The sequence below is a fragment of the Dendrobates tinctorius genome, unplaced genomic scaffold, assembly GCF_039654945.1.
Source record: "Dendrobates tinctorius isolate UK_male_01 unplaced genomic scaffold, ASM3965494v1 ptg000150l, whole genome shotgun sequence".
Classification (NCBI taxonomy): Eukaryota; Metazoa; Chordata; class Amphibia; order Anura; family Dendrobatidae; genus Dendrobates; species Dendrobates tinctorius.
The window spans coordinates 1,589,802-1,605,270 of NW_027361817.1; the positions used below are offsets into that span (position 1 = coordinate 1,589,802).

At 48.8% G+C, this 15,469-nt stretch overlaps 1 protein-coding gene across 3 annotated transcripts in view; it reads left to right on the forward strand.

Moving 5' to 3' along the window:
• Nucleotides 1-15,469, forward strand: part of FAM234A (family with sequence similarity 234 member A) — a 96,167-nt gene that overhangs the window by 23,271 nt on the left and 57,427 nt on the right. For all 3 annotated transcript variants that reach the window (XM_073546647.1, XM_073546645.1, XM_073546646.1), the window contains exons 4-5: nt 1,293-1,484; nt 4,607-4,737. In XM_073546647.1, the coding sequence (XP_073402748.1) occupies nt 1,293-1,484; nt 4,607-4,737 (323 nt within the window). The remainder of the gene's footprint in view (nt 1-1,292; nt 1,485-4,606; nt 4,738-15,469) is intronic.

Genomic DNA, 15,469 nt, shown 5'->3' on the forward strand with positions numbered 1-15,469 from the left:
GGCCCTATCTTGTAGAGCTCCGTTTCTCACCTTCTATAAGGATAGGGCAGTTCTCAGACCAGCTCCCACCTTTCTGCCGAAGGTCGTGTCCTCTTTTCACATTAATCAGGACATTGTCCTGCCGTCATTTTGTCCAGCGCCAGTACATCATGTCCAAAAAGCGCTTCACACATTAGACCTAGTGAGAGCTCTCAGAAGGTACATGTCGCGGACGGCACCCTTTTGCCAGACGGACTTGCTGTTCGTGCTCCCCGAAGGGCGCAGGAAGGGACTCGCAGCCTCAAAGTCGACCATTGCCAGATGGATCCATCTAACTATTCAGGAGGCCTACCGTATTAGAGGCACTCCGATTCCAGCAGGGATCAGGGCGCATTCTACTCGGGCAGTGGGCGCCTCTTGGGCGCTTCGGCTCCAGGCTTCGGCGGAGCAGGTATGCTAGGCAGCGACCTGGTCCAGCCTGCACACATTTTCTAAACATTACAATGTGCATACTCAGACTTCGGCAGATGCGAGCCTGGGTAGAAGAGTTCTCCAAGCAGCAGTGGCGCACCTTTAGACAAGAGGTGCATGTAGACTTGGATCGGTGAGTCAATCTCCCACCCAGGGAGGACGTCCCGCAGTACCTGTGTCCCCCAATGAGACGAAGGAGAAACATGGATTTTTGTGAGTACTCACCGTAAAATCCTTTTCTCCGAGACGCTCATTGGGGGACACATCACCCACCCTATTAGCCAGTTGGCTCTTGTTTATTTAATCAATATATTTTTGTTGAGAATACGGTGGTCCTTTTCCAGACAGATTGTATTCTGCATTAAGGCTGATTTGTTTTGTGTTCTCCTACTGCTGTTGCACTAAACAGTTCCGCCCGCAATCGGGGCGAAGGTGTATGCGGCGGAGGAGGAGCTAACCTTTTTTTGTTCAATTAGTGTCAGCCTCCAGGTGGCAGTAGCATACACCCACAGTACCTGTGTCCCCCAATGAGCGTCTCGGAGAAAAGGATTTTACGGTGCGTACTCACAAAAATCTATGTTTTCCTCCTCCTCCATTCATTACTCCTCTTTGTTTCTCTTCTTTTTTCCTCCCCCTCCTCTTTGTTCCTCCTCCCCTTTGTTCCCTCTCCTCTCTTTTCCTCATCTTCCTCTCTTTTCCTCCTCCTCTGATTTTCCTCCTCTTTCTCCTCTCTTCTACACTGTCCTGTAAGAGAAATGAGGACCAACCACCAGCTTTCCCCAGCAGCACCAGATAAGTGATACAGCAATATAAACTGTAATGTTTTATAACTATTTTTGCAGGCTTTCAGCAACCATGCTTCTTCTTATCTGCCCTGTCTGGGACAAATGGAAGTACACTATGGGTCAGACCTGTTTCTGATGATGATGTACTGTTAGTGGAGTGCGGAATCCATTATCTTGGTGGTATGGACGATGCTGCTTGTCTAATCATAAGAAAATCTGGGTTTATATTAGCAATTGATTCTGCAACAGGTATGTTTTCATTCTGTATAACGCAACAGTCATGTAAATGATTATTTACAAGTATAAAAATCAAATTTTGATTTCAGTGATACTAAGCTTTACTACAATTGTGGCAGACAATTTTATTAAAATTAAGTCTGTGAAGAACTGCACCTCGCAGCCCCACCTGATGTCACTAATACGATGGGGAGGTCACGAGGTACGGTCTCACAACTTTCACCAATGTGATGTTCCGCACCCCCTGTAGATACATATTGTCAGCTTGGCACAATTTTACACAAACATCACTTGTGCACACGGGCACAGGGAGTGAGAGAGGGTGGCCCATGACCGCTGGCGTGTCGCGACACTCGCTCACAAGCCTGACAGGCTGAACGTCCCCTTTCAATAGCTCCAGTGAAACAGTGCACTTCTAGGACTACCACCAGTTCCTCGATCGATGTAAGCCGGGTCCGTTAACGGGATATCGGGCCTGAAATCACCCCCGGGAGCATGTACTGTTAAACCAAAAATACGGATTTGTGGATTACTGCATCGAGATAAAAGAGCATTCCAAGGTTAAATTGGATATTTAATTGCCTTAAGAGCACACTAAACAAAACACTATATACACAATTGATAGAAGTATACAATGGTCAGATAAGAAAATGCAGGTGGTATTACAATAAGTATAAGCAGATAACACACAAGCTGGTAGCCTTGATGCTGGCAGCCACATGGGAGGTGTGGGGGTGCCAGCTGTTTCCAGTTTCTTCAACACAATACATGGCGTGACTTTCCTCAGAAGAGTACCCAGGGCCAAGCCTCACATGAGCACTTAACCCCTTGGTTGGTCGTGCCCTTTCCTACTCCTGGGATGGCCCCAGCCGACCTCCTGTTGGCTCTGGTACATGAACCTCCAAAACCTATTATAACTTCTCAACAGAAGGTCATAAGGAGGCGCTTTTGTTGCCATCGGATCTGGCCAGGCTCCCATTACGCTTGAAGACCAAACACTGCTTTGCTACCTGGCTTCTACTAGCCATTTTACATATCGCCCCATCCCGGAGTGCTAGAATGGGTTGAGACCCCGGTAGGCGTTCGACCTGTTTCCAAGATATCGAAAATGTATATGGTTAGGATATAAGATATCTCCATAACTTCTTATGAAATTATGGCTCCCCGTTGTCTGGTGGATTTGTTTGAAGCAGTTAAGCAATTTGGAATCCCGGCAGGGAGTGTGAGCTTTTCACTTGGAGCTGTTGAAGCTGGACCACCTGTTAAGCCAGGTTTCCTGTCTCAGGATCACACGAATATGATACAGTCGATTGGCATGAAATTATATCCCCCATATTCTTCACAGAGACTAACAGAAAAAAATCTATAAACATCATTCTATATATGATTACCTAAAGATTCTGATCTCCTAAAAACTGAAGATGTTATTACAAATTATTTGGAGGCAATCGTCCAGTTATAGCTTACTTTGGTAAAGAATGTGCATTGTGGAGGTTTATGATGGGATCTCTTCCAAGTGTTAGAGGGGTTACTTCACTGCTGTTTCAATTACTGTCCTTCGGCATTTAATGAAAAGAGCCCTAAACTAATGCTGATGACCTTGGCATTAACTTAAACCTTGAGCAGACAGCAGAATCAGGAGTAAGGGTGAAACGTCTGCAAAAGCAACTCCTTCTCCTTCTTAGAGAATAAAGCATAGGAATAAATTATTTTAGGCCTTGGAGACAAAACTTTTTTTTTCTTTTTTTTCTCTTGCTTAATTTTTTTTTACTTTTTCCCTTTGTCTTGTTTTTATCAATATAGAGGTATTGTATTATTTTTGCATAATGAGTTGAGTACTCAGTGAGTTACTTGAATACCGTATGTCTTCAGTCTTAAATAATTTTGTTTCGTCACATTTTGAGTAATTTTTTTTTAATGAAAGCCTGTTTTTTGAGTTGGTACAGTTTTGGGGTATATAAAACGTTTTGATGATTTTTAACTTCATAATTTGGAAGACTGTGTAAGGCAAGAGTCAGGCGACTGTATAGCTTGGCCGAGGATCGCATCGCAAGGCTCGGACTGGCAGTCGGCTCTCCCGACCTGAGCGTGACAGATGCATAGAAGTATATGGTGTCCCTCTCGGGTTGGGAGAGCCGTCAGCGATTCCGAGCATTGTATTGTGATCCTCGTACGAGTTATACAGCCGTCTGACTCTTCCCTAACAGTTTAGATGCTGGGGTCGCTATTAACTGGACTGTAGCAGCTAAATAGTTAATCAGCAGTGCCTGTTTACTGGTCAGGCTTTGATGGTGTGCCAGTTATCTGCAGCAGGAGCCTCCCCTCCCATCCGCCTGTCATCAGTAGGACAAAGAGCTTGTTAATCTCTGACCTCCTGGCTCCTAGAGGAGCAGCAGAGAGGAGAGAGAACAGGGTTATTCTTTTGAGACTGTGAAGATTAGCCAGGAGGTCAGAGATTAACAAACTACTTGTCCTTCTGATGACAAGGTGGGAGGGGGGGGAGGCTCCTGCTGCACATATCTGGCATACCACCAGAGGCTGGACAGTAAACAGAAGGAGCTGAAACGGAAAAGCTAGAGAAGAGTTCTTTTCTTTTAGTTCACTATAAGTTGCACTATGAGGCAAAATAAAATCACAGGAGAGCAGATGATTCTGGGAGAAAGTGCTATGATATATCCATATTATTTGTGTGCGGTTTCTGCATGTTTTTAGTTTTCTTTTAAATTTTGAACTCATATGTTGTTTAGTCAACAATGTTCTGAACATTGGAATGCATTTGTCTTTTTTTCCACATCTGTTTTTCTTCATGCATATATCTTTCTATATTTATTGGAGATACACATATCACAGCAATAAATACATGCAGAATATGCCCCACAACTTGGTTGAAATGTAAATATTAGGGAAAAAATTATGTCTACGTTTAGTAATGAATTTGAACATGGCCGCACCAGGTCCGACAATCCCTGTAACTGGAGCTTAGGGACCAAACTTGTACACATAGTATTTTAGCATATCTTGTGCTCCACTCTATACGTCCTGTTCGATAGACTTGGAGAAGTCTCTTAACCCTTTCCCTCTATTACTGTAGAATCCTGATATTTGCCTGTTATACACCAGCTCTTGTTTTTCAGGACATGCCTTGTGGGAAAAGCCAACTAGATTTGCACCTGAGTCCACGCTTATAAAACCAGTGCTGAAAATTCCAGATGTAGATAACGATGGTGTAGAAGATCTTATGGTTTTTATTTTTGTGGAAAACGAGGTAAAAAAAAAAAGTTCTATATAATAAAGCATTACTGTACTGTAGTTGTAACACAAAGCAAATAGGAGGTGACATTTACCAAAGGCTGCCATTATACTGCGTCATCACAAGACTAAAGGCCCCGTCTCACTAAGCAATCTCGGTAGCGAGATCGCTGCTGAGTGACAACTTTTGTGACGTAACAGCGATCTCACCAGCGAGATCGCTATGTGTGACAGCGATCAGCGAGCGGCCCCCCTGCCGGTATCGCTGATCGCTGCAAGAAACCTCTGGACATTTCTTTGGTCGCTGGTCTCCCGCTGGCCAGCACGCATCGCTGTGTGTGACAGCGGGAGACCAGCGATCAGGTGTAAAAAATAATAAAAAAATAAAAAAGTTATTCTCACCATCCGACGTCGCGTTCAGTCATCCTGCCTCTCTCCACGCTCCGGTCCCAGTGATCCTTTGCACGAATGACCGCGAGACTTTGTTATCCCGCGAGACCGTGACATCTCGCGGTCATTCATGCAAAGGATCACTGGGACCGGAGCGTGGAGAGAGGCAGGATGGCTGAACGGGACGTCGGAAGGTGAGAATAACTATATTTTTTATTTTGATTCTATTTTTTACAGGATGGCCAGCGATGCCGGGCGCTCAGCATCGCTGTGCTGATCGCTGGTGAAGCTGTCTGTGTGACAGCTCACCAGCGATCACATAGCGACTTACTAGCGATCCTGACAACTTGATATCGGTGTCGGGATCGCTGGTAAGTCGCTTAGTGAGACGGGGCCTTAAAGGGAGTTGTCTGGTTCATCTCAAAACCACCTACTGGGCTCAGTATTCATGCTGATGGGGTGGCACAATACCACTAAGGCTAGATGATTGCCATTATGTGCTGTTGATGTGTTGGCAGCCCGGACATCAGTCTGGCAGGAGGTAGGTAAGTACACCCTGTTTTCTAATCAGATCTATTTTATGGGCCATTTTATTTCCTTAATAAAACTGGACATCCCCTTTAAAGCTCATCATTATGTATGGGGAAGAATAATCATTAATAGAAAAAAATCAGTTGCATATTGTTGTCAATGTGCTACTTACTATTATTAATTTGAAACTTCATAAAAGATGCAATCAGCCAGCGAACAATTGTTTATCAATTATCAGTCTGTGTAAAAGGACCTTTATACTATGTTATTCGCAGAGAAAAACTGTTAGGCCATGTTCACATGTTCAGTATTTTTTCTCAGTATTTGTAAGCCAAAACCTGGAGTGGAACAATCAGAGGAAAAATATAATAGAAAATACCTTATCACTTCTGTATTCATCACCCACTCCTGGTTTTAGCTTACAAACACTGTGGTAAAATGCTCACCAAATACTGAACGTGTGAATGTGGCCTTTAAGAGTAGGCGTCAGTGATGGCCAGAGCAACCCATGATATTAATGATTTATGTTCAGGTCACATCTGGAGAAATGTAATCATTATATATAAATACCGTGTATACTCGTGTATAAGCCGAGTTTTTCAGCACATTTTTTTTGTTCTGAAAACGCCCCCTGGGGGAGGGGGGAGCGGCGGGTCACAGGAGGCAGGAGCCTACGGCTGTAACTGTGCCCGCTGCTAAAGAGAAATGAATATTCACTGCACTGGCAACAAATATTCATTTCTCTTACAGTGCGCACAGTTACAGCCGCAGCCACCGGCTTCCGGTAGCTGTAAGGCTAGTTTCACACTTGAGCCGTTTTGTGCAGCGCATCGAGTGCACATGAACTGCATGCTAAAAACGCTTGCAAACGTTTGTGAACGCAGCGATTTTTCGTGGCATCATCGTGCGCAATACGACAAAAAAACGCAGCGTTTTTATGCGTTTGCAAGCGTTTTTCCATGCGTTTGCGTGTTTTATGCGCATGGGTTGTCTTGGTGTCACATTTCACAAGAGGAAAATCCTTGCAAAATTCTTGCAACAGACTCCACCAATTGGACACCAGTGGGCGTGTGTCATGGGAATTCTTTATGTAGACCCCGTTTACAGCTGAATTCTTCACATTTGCTTGCATTTTCATTTGTGAAACATGGATCTGCGCTGGAAGACTTTTCACTTCAACTTGGATCTGGACATCACGATGGCTCAGGCTTATGCAGTTGCTTGCCATCAACAAAGGGAGAGAGAGAGGCAGCGAAGATGGCAGCGGCGGCGTTTGTGGATACATCCGATTATTGAACTCCGGGAGAGCCTTGGAGTGTACCACTCCCTCTACAGTGAGCTCCAGGCAAACCCGGAGAAATTTATGGATTATACCCGGATGTCCCAAGAAAGCTTCAGTGATTTGCTTGGTCGTGTCCAAGATGCCATCCGGAGACAGGACACACAGCTCCGTCGTGCGATTCCTCCTGAGGAACGGCTCCTGGTCACATTATGGTATGTAGTATTGCAAAACCAATGCCTGCATAATTTTCTTTGTTGTGACATGTACTATTCTCAAGCCTGCAGAATTTTTGTTCTGCCATGTAGTGAACAAAAGGCTGCGGTATTTCTTTTTTATCACATGTAGTAAGCAAAAGGCTGCAGATGTCTTTTTATGCCTTTTTTTTGTTTTGTTTCTTTTGTGTTTTAAAAATCCATATACATAAATAATAATTTTAGTTTTCTCCTTCGCCTCATTGGGGGACACAGAGACTGTGGGTGTGTGCTACTACCGTCTGGAGGCCGACACTAAGTATACAAAAAAACAAGTTAGCTCCTCCTCCGCCGCATACACCCTCGCCCCGATAGCGGGCGGAAACCAGTTTTTGCTTAGTGTCTGATGGAGGCACACGCAGTCTGGGTCTCTCCAGACTATATATATATATATATATATATATATATATATATATATATATATATATATATATATATATATATTTATATATATATATATATATATATTTTTTTTTTTAACATTTTCTTGCTATGAAGAGGAGACTGGGGCGACGGACCCTATTGAAAGGGTCCGATCTCCCCCAAACATCAACGGGCGAGCACGCGCGAGTATTCCTCCGCGTATCCTTTCCCGCACCGAGGGACATCTCTGGGACTTTTCCCCAGACATCTATTTTTCTTTTTTATTTTAAAGAAGATATGACAGGGGCAACGCATCCTATTGAAAGGATCCGATTTACCCAAACCAACAACGGGCGACCACGTGCGAGTGTCTCTCCACGTTCCCTCTCCCGCGACGTGGGACAGTATGCCAGACTTAGCCCTGTCCACCCCTAGGTAGCGAAACCATGGGCTTGCACAGAGGCACAAGACTAGTCTGTGCGGCCCCACGGCTACGCCAATCGGGTACTGTGTGGTGGCGGACGGTCCCTCTCCTCGCCCAGCCAAGGCGGACGGAGCTAGGGTGCCTGCACCGTCCGAAGATGCGGTTTACCTCAGGGTAAGCAGGGCTCCTGGGCAGCGGGAGGTTTTTTCCAGGCCAGGGCTGCAGCGTACTTTCCAGGGGCTGGAGCGGCTCCCCTCTCCTGCCTGCAGGCAGAGCAGGAGGGCTTCTTCGGCGCAGCAGGGGCAGCGGCGTGTTCCCCTTCTCCCTCGCCACGGCACTCGGTGGCCGGGCGGGGGAAGGAGCACGCCGGGCTGAGTAGGCGCCAGTTCCAGGGCGAGTTAGGCCGCAGTAAGAGGGCTCAGGTTTAGCCCCCGGCTTCGGCCTAGGCCGCGGGGAAGGCCCGCCCCCCCGGTGCGCCGGGCGGGCAGGGCCGAAATTTAGCCCGCGGGGAAGGCCCGCCCCCCCGGTGCGGCAGGGGGCAGGGCCGAAGTTTGGGCCGCGGCGTTGGCCTAGGACGCAGGGGGTAGGTCCGCCCCCCAGCGTGATGTCGGGTCCGGTGCCCGCCCCCCAACGACGTCAGATCCAGCGCCGCCCCTGGATACTGGGCGCTGGATAAAATGGAGGCCCCAGCGTCAGAATGGGGTAGGCCGGGGTCAGGAAGCATCGCAGCCTACCCAGGGAGAAGCAGCTGGGAGCCTCCAGATGGCAGTCGAGCGCCAGCAGCAGCACAGGAGCACTGGGAGGCAGCCGGAGCTCGGGTAAGTGCGACCCCCGTTTTGGCCACACTAGGGCAGGTTGTCCTCCTTCTCCTCATACCCCTGGATGCCATAAAAAAAAAAAAGACATAATATATAGGAAAAGGTTTTTTCCGCAGTATGTCTGGAAAAGGGAAGAAGCACACCTTCCTTTATACCGCATGCATTTCCTGTGGGGCTGTGTTCACGCGAGCACAGACCATTAAGATATGTGAGGCCTGTAGTTCCGAACGCGCCCAGGAGCCCTCCCCGCCAACGGAGCCCAGGGGGTCGGAGCCCCCGGAATGGGCGTTATCGCTATCTCGGTCTATGGCTTCACTTACGAAGGCGATCGAGACCCTTCAGGCCCCGGATAGGGGTAGAGACAACAGCTCTCCGGTTTGGGAAGGTTCATCCACCTCACTTGAGCCGCCGGCCTGCAGGGGCCGTACCCTCTCTAAAGAGACGTACAGGGAAAGAACCCATATGGCGTCTCCGGGCCCCTCCGGTGCTTCGGCATCTGTGAGTGCGGCATCTCGCTCTCCATCACCATTGTCTGAGAGCGAGCAGAGTTCGGATGAGGATAGGCAGGAAGCCTTGGATCTGGATATTCCCGGGTGTCGGGAGACAGTGGACAGTCTCATTGAGGCCGTCAATCAGACTCTTGGTATTGAGGAGGACGTCTCCCTGGCCGCCGGGCATAAGATATCTTTTAAAAAGGCCAGGCGCCCACATAGGGTGTTTAGCACCCATCCTGAATTCGAGGACACGGTACAGCGGCACAGGGAACGCCCAGACAAGCGTTTTTCAGAGCAGAAAACACTAGAGACAAGGTACCCGTTTGCACCAGAGTTCTGTAAAGAGTGGGCGGAATCTCCGATTGTGGATCCCCCAGTGTCACGCCTGGCTTCAAGATCATTGTTGTCGGTGCCTAGTGGGTCTTCCATTAAGGACCCCACGGATCGGCTCATAGAGGGTCTAGCCCGCTCGGTGTATGAGGCATCGGGGTCAGCGCTTTTGCCTTCCTTCGCAGCTACATGGGTGGCCAAGGCCGTGATGTCGTGGTCGGAGTCTTTGAACAAAGTCCTGCAGGACAGAGATTTGCCGGTAGAGGTGTCTGAGATAGCAAATCAGATCTCGATGGCAGGAGACTATCTAATTAATGCATCCTTGGATGCGGCTAATTGCACGGCGCTAGCCGCAGCAAACGCTATCGCCATTAGGAGAGCCTTGTGGCTAAGGCTATGGCGGGCCGATTCGATTTCTAAAAAGTCGTTAACATCTCTGCCTTATCAGGGTAATCGGCTTTTTGGGGAGAAGCTAGACAAGCTTATTTCAGATGCCACTGGGGGAAAGAGTAGCTTTCTCCCACAGCAGAAGAGCAGACCGCCCTTTCGTCAGCCACAGGCGCGCTTTCGGGCATTTCGCGCCCCAGGATGGGCATCAGCGGCCGGTTCTACTGCACCGGCTCGTCGCAACCAAGACAGAGAGCGCCAGGTCACGTATAGAGCCAACCCGCTGGGGAGGATGCGGGGCCGTCCACCCAGGTCAAGGGGAGCTAGGTCTCAGAGGCCCTCTACAATATGACTTGAGGCATCAGGTACCCGAGCACACCAGAGTAGGCGGTCGTCTGCTCAGGTTCCGCCACGTCTGGGTCAAGGTGGCACACGACGCATGGGTGGCGGAATTGGTGTCATTCGGGTACAAAATAGAGTTTATCGGACACCCTCCAAGGAGATTTTTTCAATCCCGTCTTCCCAAATTGCAATCCCAGGCAGAGGCATTGCTAGGGGCCATCAGGATTCTTCTGCACAACAGGGTCATTATCCCGGTACCAGAGGGCGAAGAGGCCCAGGGATTTTATTCCAACCTGTTCGCAGTCCCCAAGAAGGACGGAACAGTAAGACCGGTTTTGGACCTAAAGCTCCTAAACAGGTTCATCAAGGTCAGGCACTTTCGGATGGAATCCCTCCTGTCAGTGATATTGGCCATGGATTAGGGAGAGTATTTGGCCTCAATTGATGTCCAGGATGCCTACCTGCACATCCCTATTTTTCCTCTGCATCAGAAGTTCCTTCGTTTTGCGATAAATGGCCGGCATTTCCAGTTTGTGGCTCTGCCGTTCGGGTTGGCCACGGCACCCAGGGTTTTCACAAAAGTGATGGCGGTCGTTATGGCCATTCTTCATTCTCGGGGCATAGTAGTGCTGCCATACTTGGACGACCTGTTAGTGAAAGGATCGTCTTTTCAGGCGTGCGAGGAGAATGTCGGCATTACGCTGGATACCCTATCCCGCCTGGGATGGTTAGTCAATGGGAAGAAGTCATGTCTTACCCCGGCTCAGAGGATTCCATTCCTGGGGATGATTTTCGACACTTCCCAAGGGTTGGTAATTCTCCCTCGAGACAAGGCCCAGGCGCTCCGGTGAGGGGTTCGGAGTCTTCAGCGGCCAGGCCCTCACACGATTCGATTTGGGATGAGGGTGCTAGGAAGGATGTAGCAGCAATAGAAGCAATCCCGTTTGCGCAGTTTCATCTTCGCCCCCTGCAGCATGCTCTTTTGGCAGCATGGGACAGGAGTCCTTTCTCCCTGGATCATCAGTGCAGGTTGTCCTTTCAGGTCCGGCAGGCACTGCAATGGTGGACGCGCGACTCCTCTCTCCTTCAGGGGAAACCCTTTCCTCCAGATCAGTGGTTGGTGGTCACAACCGACGCGAGTCTTCTCGGTTGGGGAGCAGTGTTTCGTCATCACACAGCTCAGGGGCAGTGGTCTCCCCAGGAGGCCCTTCTGCCGATCAACTTGTTGGAGATTCGAGCAGTGCAGTTGGCGTTGCAGCATTTTCAGCACTGGCTAGTGGGTCGCCCAGTCCGTGTCCAGTCAGACAACGCCACGGCAGTGGCGTATGTGAATCACCAGGGAGGCACGCGCAGCAGGGCAGCCATGCGCGAGATAGAACACGTACTTCGTTGGACCGAGAGGCACCACTCAGTAATTTCAGCGGTCCATATACCAGGCGTGGAAAATTGGGCAGCAGATTTCCTGAGTCGGCAGGGGGTCGCGGCCGGAGAATGGTCCCTGCACCCCGAGGTTTTCCGGCAGATTTGCCAGCGGTGGGGAACTCCGGACGTGGATCTGATGGCTTCCAGAGAGAACGCCAAGTTAGACAGGTTTGTTGCCCGGTCTCAAGACCCGCGAGCGATTGCAGCGGATGCATTGGTTCTTCCATGGAGCCAGTTTCGGCTCCCGTACCTTTTTCCCCCTCTGCCTCTTCTCCCGAGGGTAATCAGGAAGATCAAGAGGGAGAGGGTTCCGGCAATTCTGCTGGCCCCAGACTGGCCCCGTCGAGCCTGGTACGCGGATCTAGTACAGCTCCTCGCAGACGTGCCATGGCGTCTACCGGAACGGCCAGACTTACTGTCCCAGGGGCCGATCTACCACCCGAACTTAGGGGCCCTGTGTTTGACGGCATGGCCGTTGAGTCCTGGGTCCTGACCCAGGCGGGGTTTGGGCGTGAGGTGGTAGCCACGATGATTAACGCCAGGAAGCCGGCCTCGGCGAAAATCTATCATGGTACTTGGAAGGTTTTCTTTCTCTGGTGTCGAGAGCACGGAGTTGCGCCTTTGGCCTTCTCGGTTCCCAACATTCTGGCCATTCTGCAGTCAGGCCTGGAGGCAGGTTTGGCTCAGAGTTCCCTGTGGAGACAGATCTCGGCCTTGTCTGTTTTGTTCCAGCGAAAGATCGCTAGTATTATGCAGGTCAAGACTTTCAGGGAGTCTCGCATCTAGTGCCCCCCTTTAGAGCTCCCGTAGACGCATGGGACCTTAATCTGGTGCTGGGGGCCCTGCAGGAAGCTCCTTTTGAGCCATTGCAGGAGGTCGGATTGCCATACCTTACCAGGAAGGTCGTGTTTTTGGTAGCAATAACCTCTGTTAGGCGGGTCTCGGAGCTGGCAGCCCTATCCTGTAGAGCCCCGTTTCTGACCTTTTTTAAGGATAAAGTAGTCTTGAGACCACCTCCGCCGTTCCTGCCGAAGGTGGTGTCCTCGTTCCATATTAATGAGGACATCGTTTTGCCTTCATTTTGTCCAGCTCCAGTACATAGAGTTGAGAAGGCGCTCCACACGCTGGACCTGGTGAGGGCCCTCAGGAGGTATGTGTCAAGGACGGCGCCTTTTCGCCAAACAGATTCGTTGTTTGTGATTCCTGAAGGGCGCAGGAAGGGGCTCGCGGCCTCACGGTCGTCCATAGCCAGATGGATTCTCCTTACTATTCAAGAGGCTTACCGTATTAGAGGCACGCCGGTTCCACCTGGAATAAGGGCGCACTCGACCCGGGCAGTGGGCGCCTCTTGGGCGCTTCGGCATCAGGCTTCGGCAGAGCAGGTATGCAAGGCGGCAACGTGGTCAAGCCTGTACACGTTCGCTAAACATTAAACGTACATACGCAGGCTTCGTCGGATGCGAGCCTGGGTAGGAGGATTCTCCAGGCAGCAGTGGCACACCTTTGAACAGGTAGGCATGCGGTGTAGATTGATGAGTTGCTCCCACCCAGGGACTGCTTTGGGACGTCCCACAGTTTCTGTGTCCCCCAATGAGGCGAAGGAGAAACAGGGATTTTTGTGAGTACTCACCGTAAAATCCTTTTCTCCGAGACGCTCATTGGGGGACACAGCACCCACCCTGATAGCCAGTTGGCTTTTGTTTATTTTTGATGGGTATAAACCCTTATTTGTAGGGTGGTCCTTTTTTTTCAGACATATGATTTTTTGCGGTAGAGCTAAATTGCTGTCAGCTTTTCTGACTGCTTTGGCACTAAACTGGTTTCCGCCCGCTATCGGGGCGAGGGTGTATGCGGCGGAGGAGGAGCTAACTTGTTTTTTTGTATACTTAGTGTCAGCCTCCAGACGGCAGTAGCACACACCCACAGTCTCTGTGTCCCCCAATGAGCGTCTCGGAGAAAAGGATTTTACGGTGAGTACTCACAAAAATCCCTGTTTTTCTTTGTTTCCCAGATTCCTGGCTACTGGAGAGACCCTCTCTTCACTCCACTTCCAGTACCGGATTGGAATATCCACCTTGTCTGGAATTGTTGCAGACACCTGCCAGGCTTTGTGGGACTTTCTATGTCCTGAATTCATGCCCCTTCCCACCACCGAAAAGTGGATGGAAATAGCTGAAAAATTCTTGACAGTCTGCAATTTCCCCAACTGTTTGGGAGCGGTGGATGGGAAACACATCCGGATTATCAAACCAAAAAGAACTGGATCGGAGTACTACAACTACAAAAAATACTTTTCTACAGTACTCATGGCCATTTCGGATGCAGACTGTATGTTTGTAGCAGTGGACATTGGGACGTGGGAATGACTCTCAGGCTTTTAAGAACTCCAACATGGGACAGAGGTTGTATGGCAACCACTTTAATTTCCCCATGCCACGGCCTATTCCCAACACCGAAGGTCCGCCACAGCCATTTGTAATGGTTGGGGTGAGGCATTCCAGATGTTCCAAAACCTGCTCAGCCCTACTCCAGCCGGGACTTGGACCACACCAAAAAAAATTTTAATTACAGGCTGACCAGGGCCAGAAGAACTGTAGAGTGTGCCTTTGGTATACTTGTCTCCAAATAACGCATTCTTGGCACAGCTATTAATCTGAAACTGGAAACAGTGGATGAGGTGGTGAAGGCATGTGTGGTTCTACATAATTTTGTGATGGCTAGAGAGCATCCGAACTTTGAACTTTATGATGCATCTCCTAACCCATTGCCTGAATTTACACAGCACCCTCTCAGGTCATCCATTGAAGTGGCCCAAATGAGGGACCAATTTGCGGCCTACTTTATCTCAGATGTAGGACGGGTGGAATGGCAAGAGCAAATGGTGTAAAATTGTTTTCTTGTGTGTGATAATAAAAGACCTTTTTTGCATATCTGTACCAAGTGCACTCTGTATTTTCACACTCTAATACAATAATCAAATGGCCAGGTGTACCAGTCAATTCATGATGCTGTGTTTTGTGCATCATGATTTTGCTAGTACTCCTGACCAGGTGACTATACACACACCCAAGTTGTATGACCTTTATCATCTCTCCAGTGTATTTTCAATTAGCAGCGACAGTGGAAATAATACAACTAATATTTGTGTCACCTGGTCTGATGTTAAAAATAGTGAGTTGCGGAAAGAATAGCATTTGTCACTCTTTATGACATCTAACCATGTGACTAAAAATATTATTTGGAGGATCACCACTGTGGCTTGAGTTTGAACGCAGACTGGAGACATAATAAAGGTTATAAAACTTCTACAATACCCCAGGGCCTGGTGTCATGCTGAAGTGAGGACTCACAAACTAACGCATCCTGACTTCAGTAAGTTATCACACATGGGCAGGAGAATACATATGAGTGAAACTGCAGCATCGCTACAGTCTGCTTGAAATATATGCAGACTGAAGCGACGCTTCATGTTAAAACTCATGTGTATTCACCTGCCCAGGTGTGACAAATAGTTATGATACAAGGCCAGGGTATTGTACATATGGCGTGTATTTTCAACACCATGTCATCAATTTAGTCACCACACACTGAATAGAGGATGTGGTTAATTACAAGGTATATCTAGAATCCCTTGCCTTGTCTCACTAATATTGAAATGATGATGGTAAAAAACCAACAGTCAATTAACATTTTATGATACCGGGCAAGGGAACA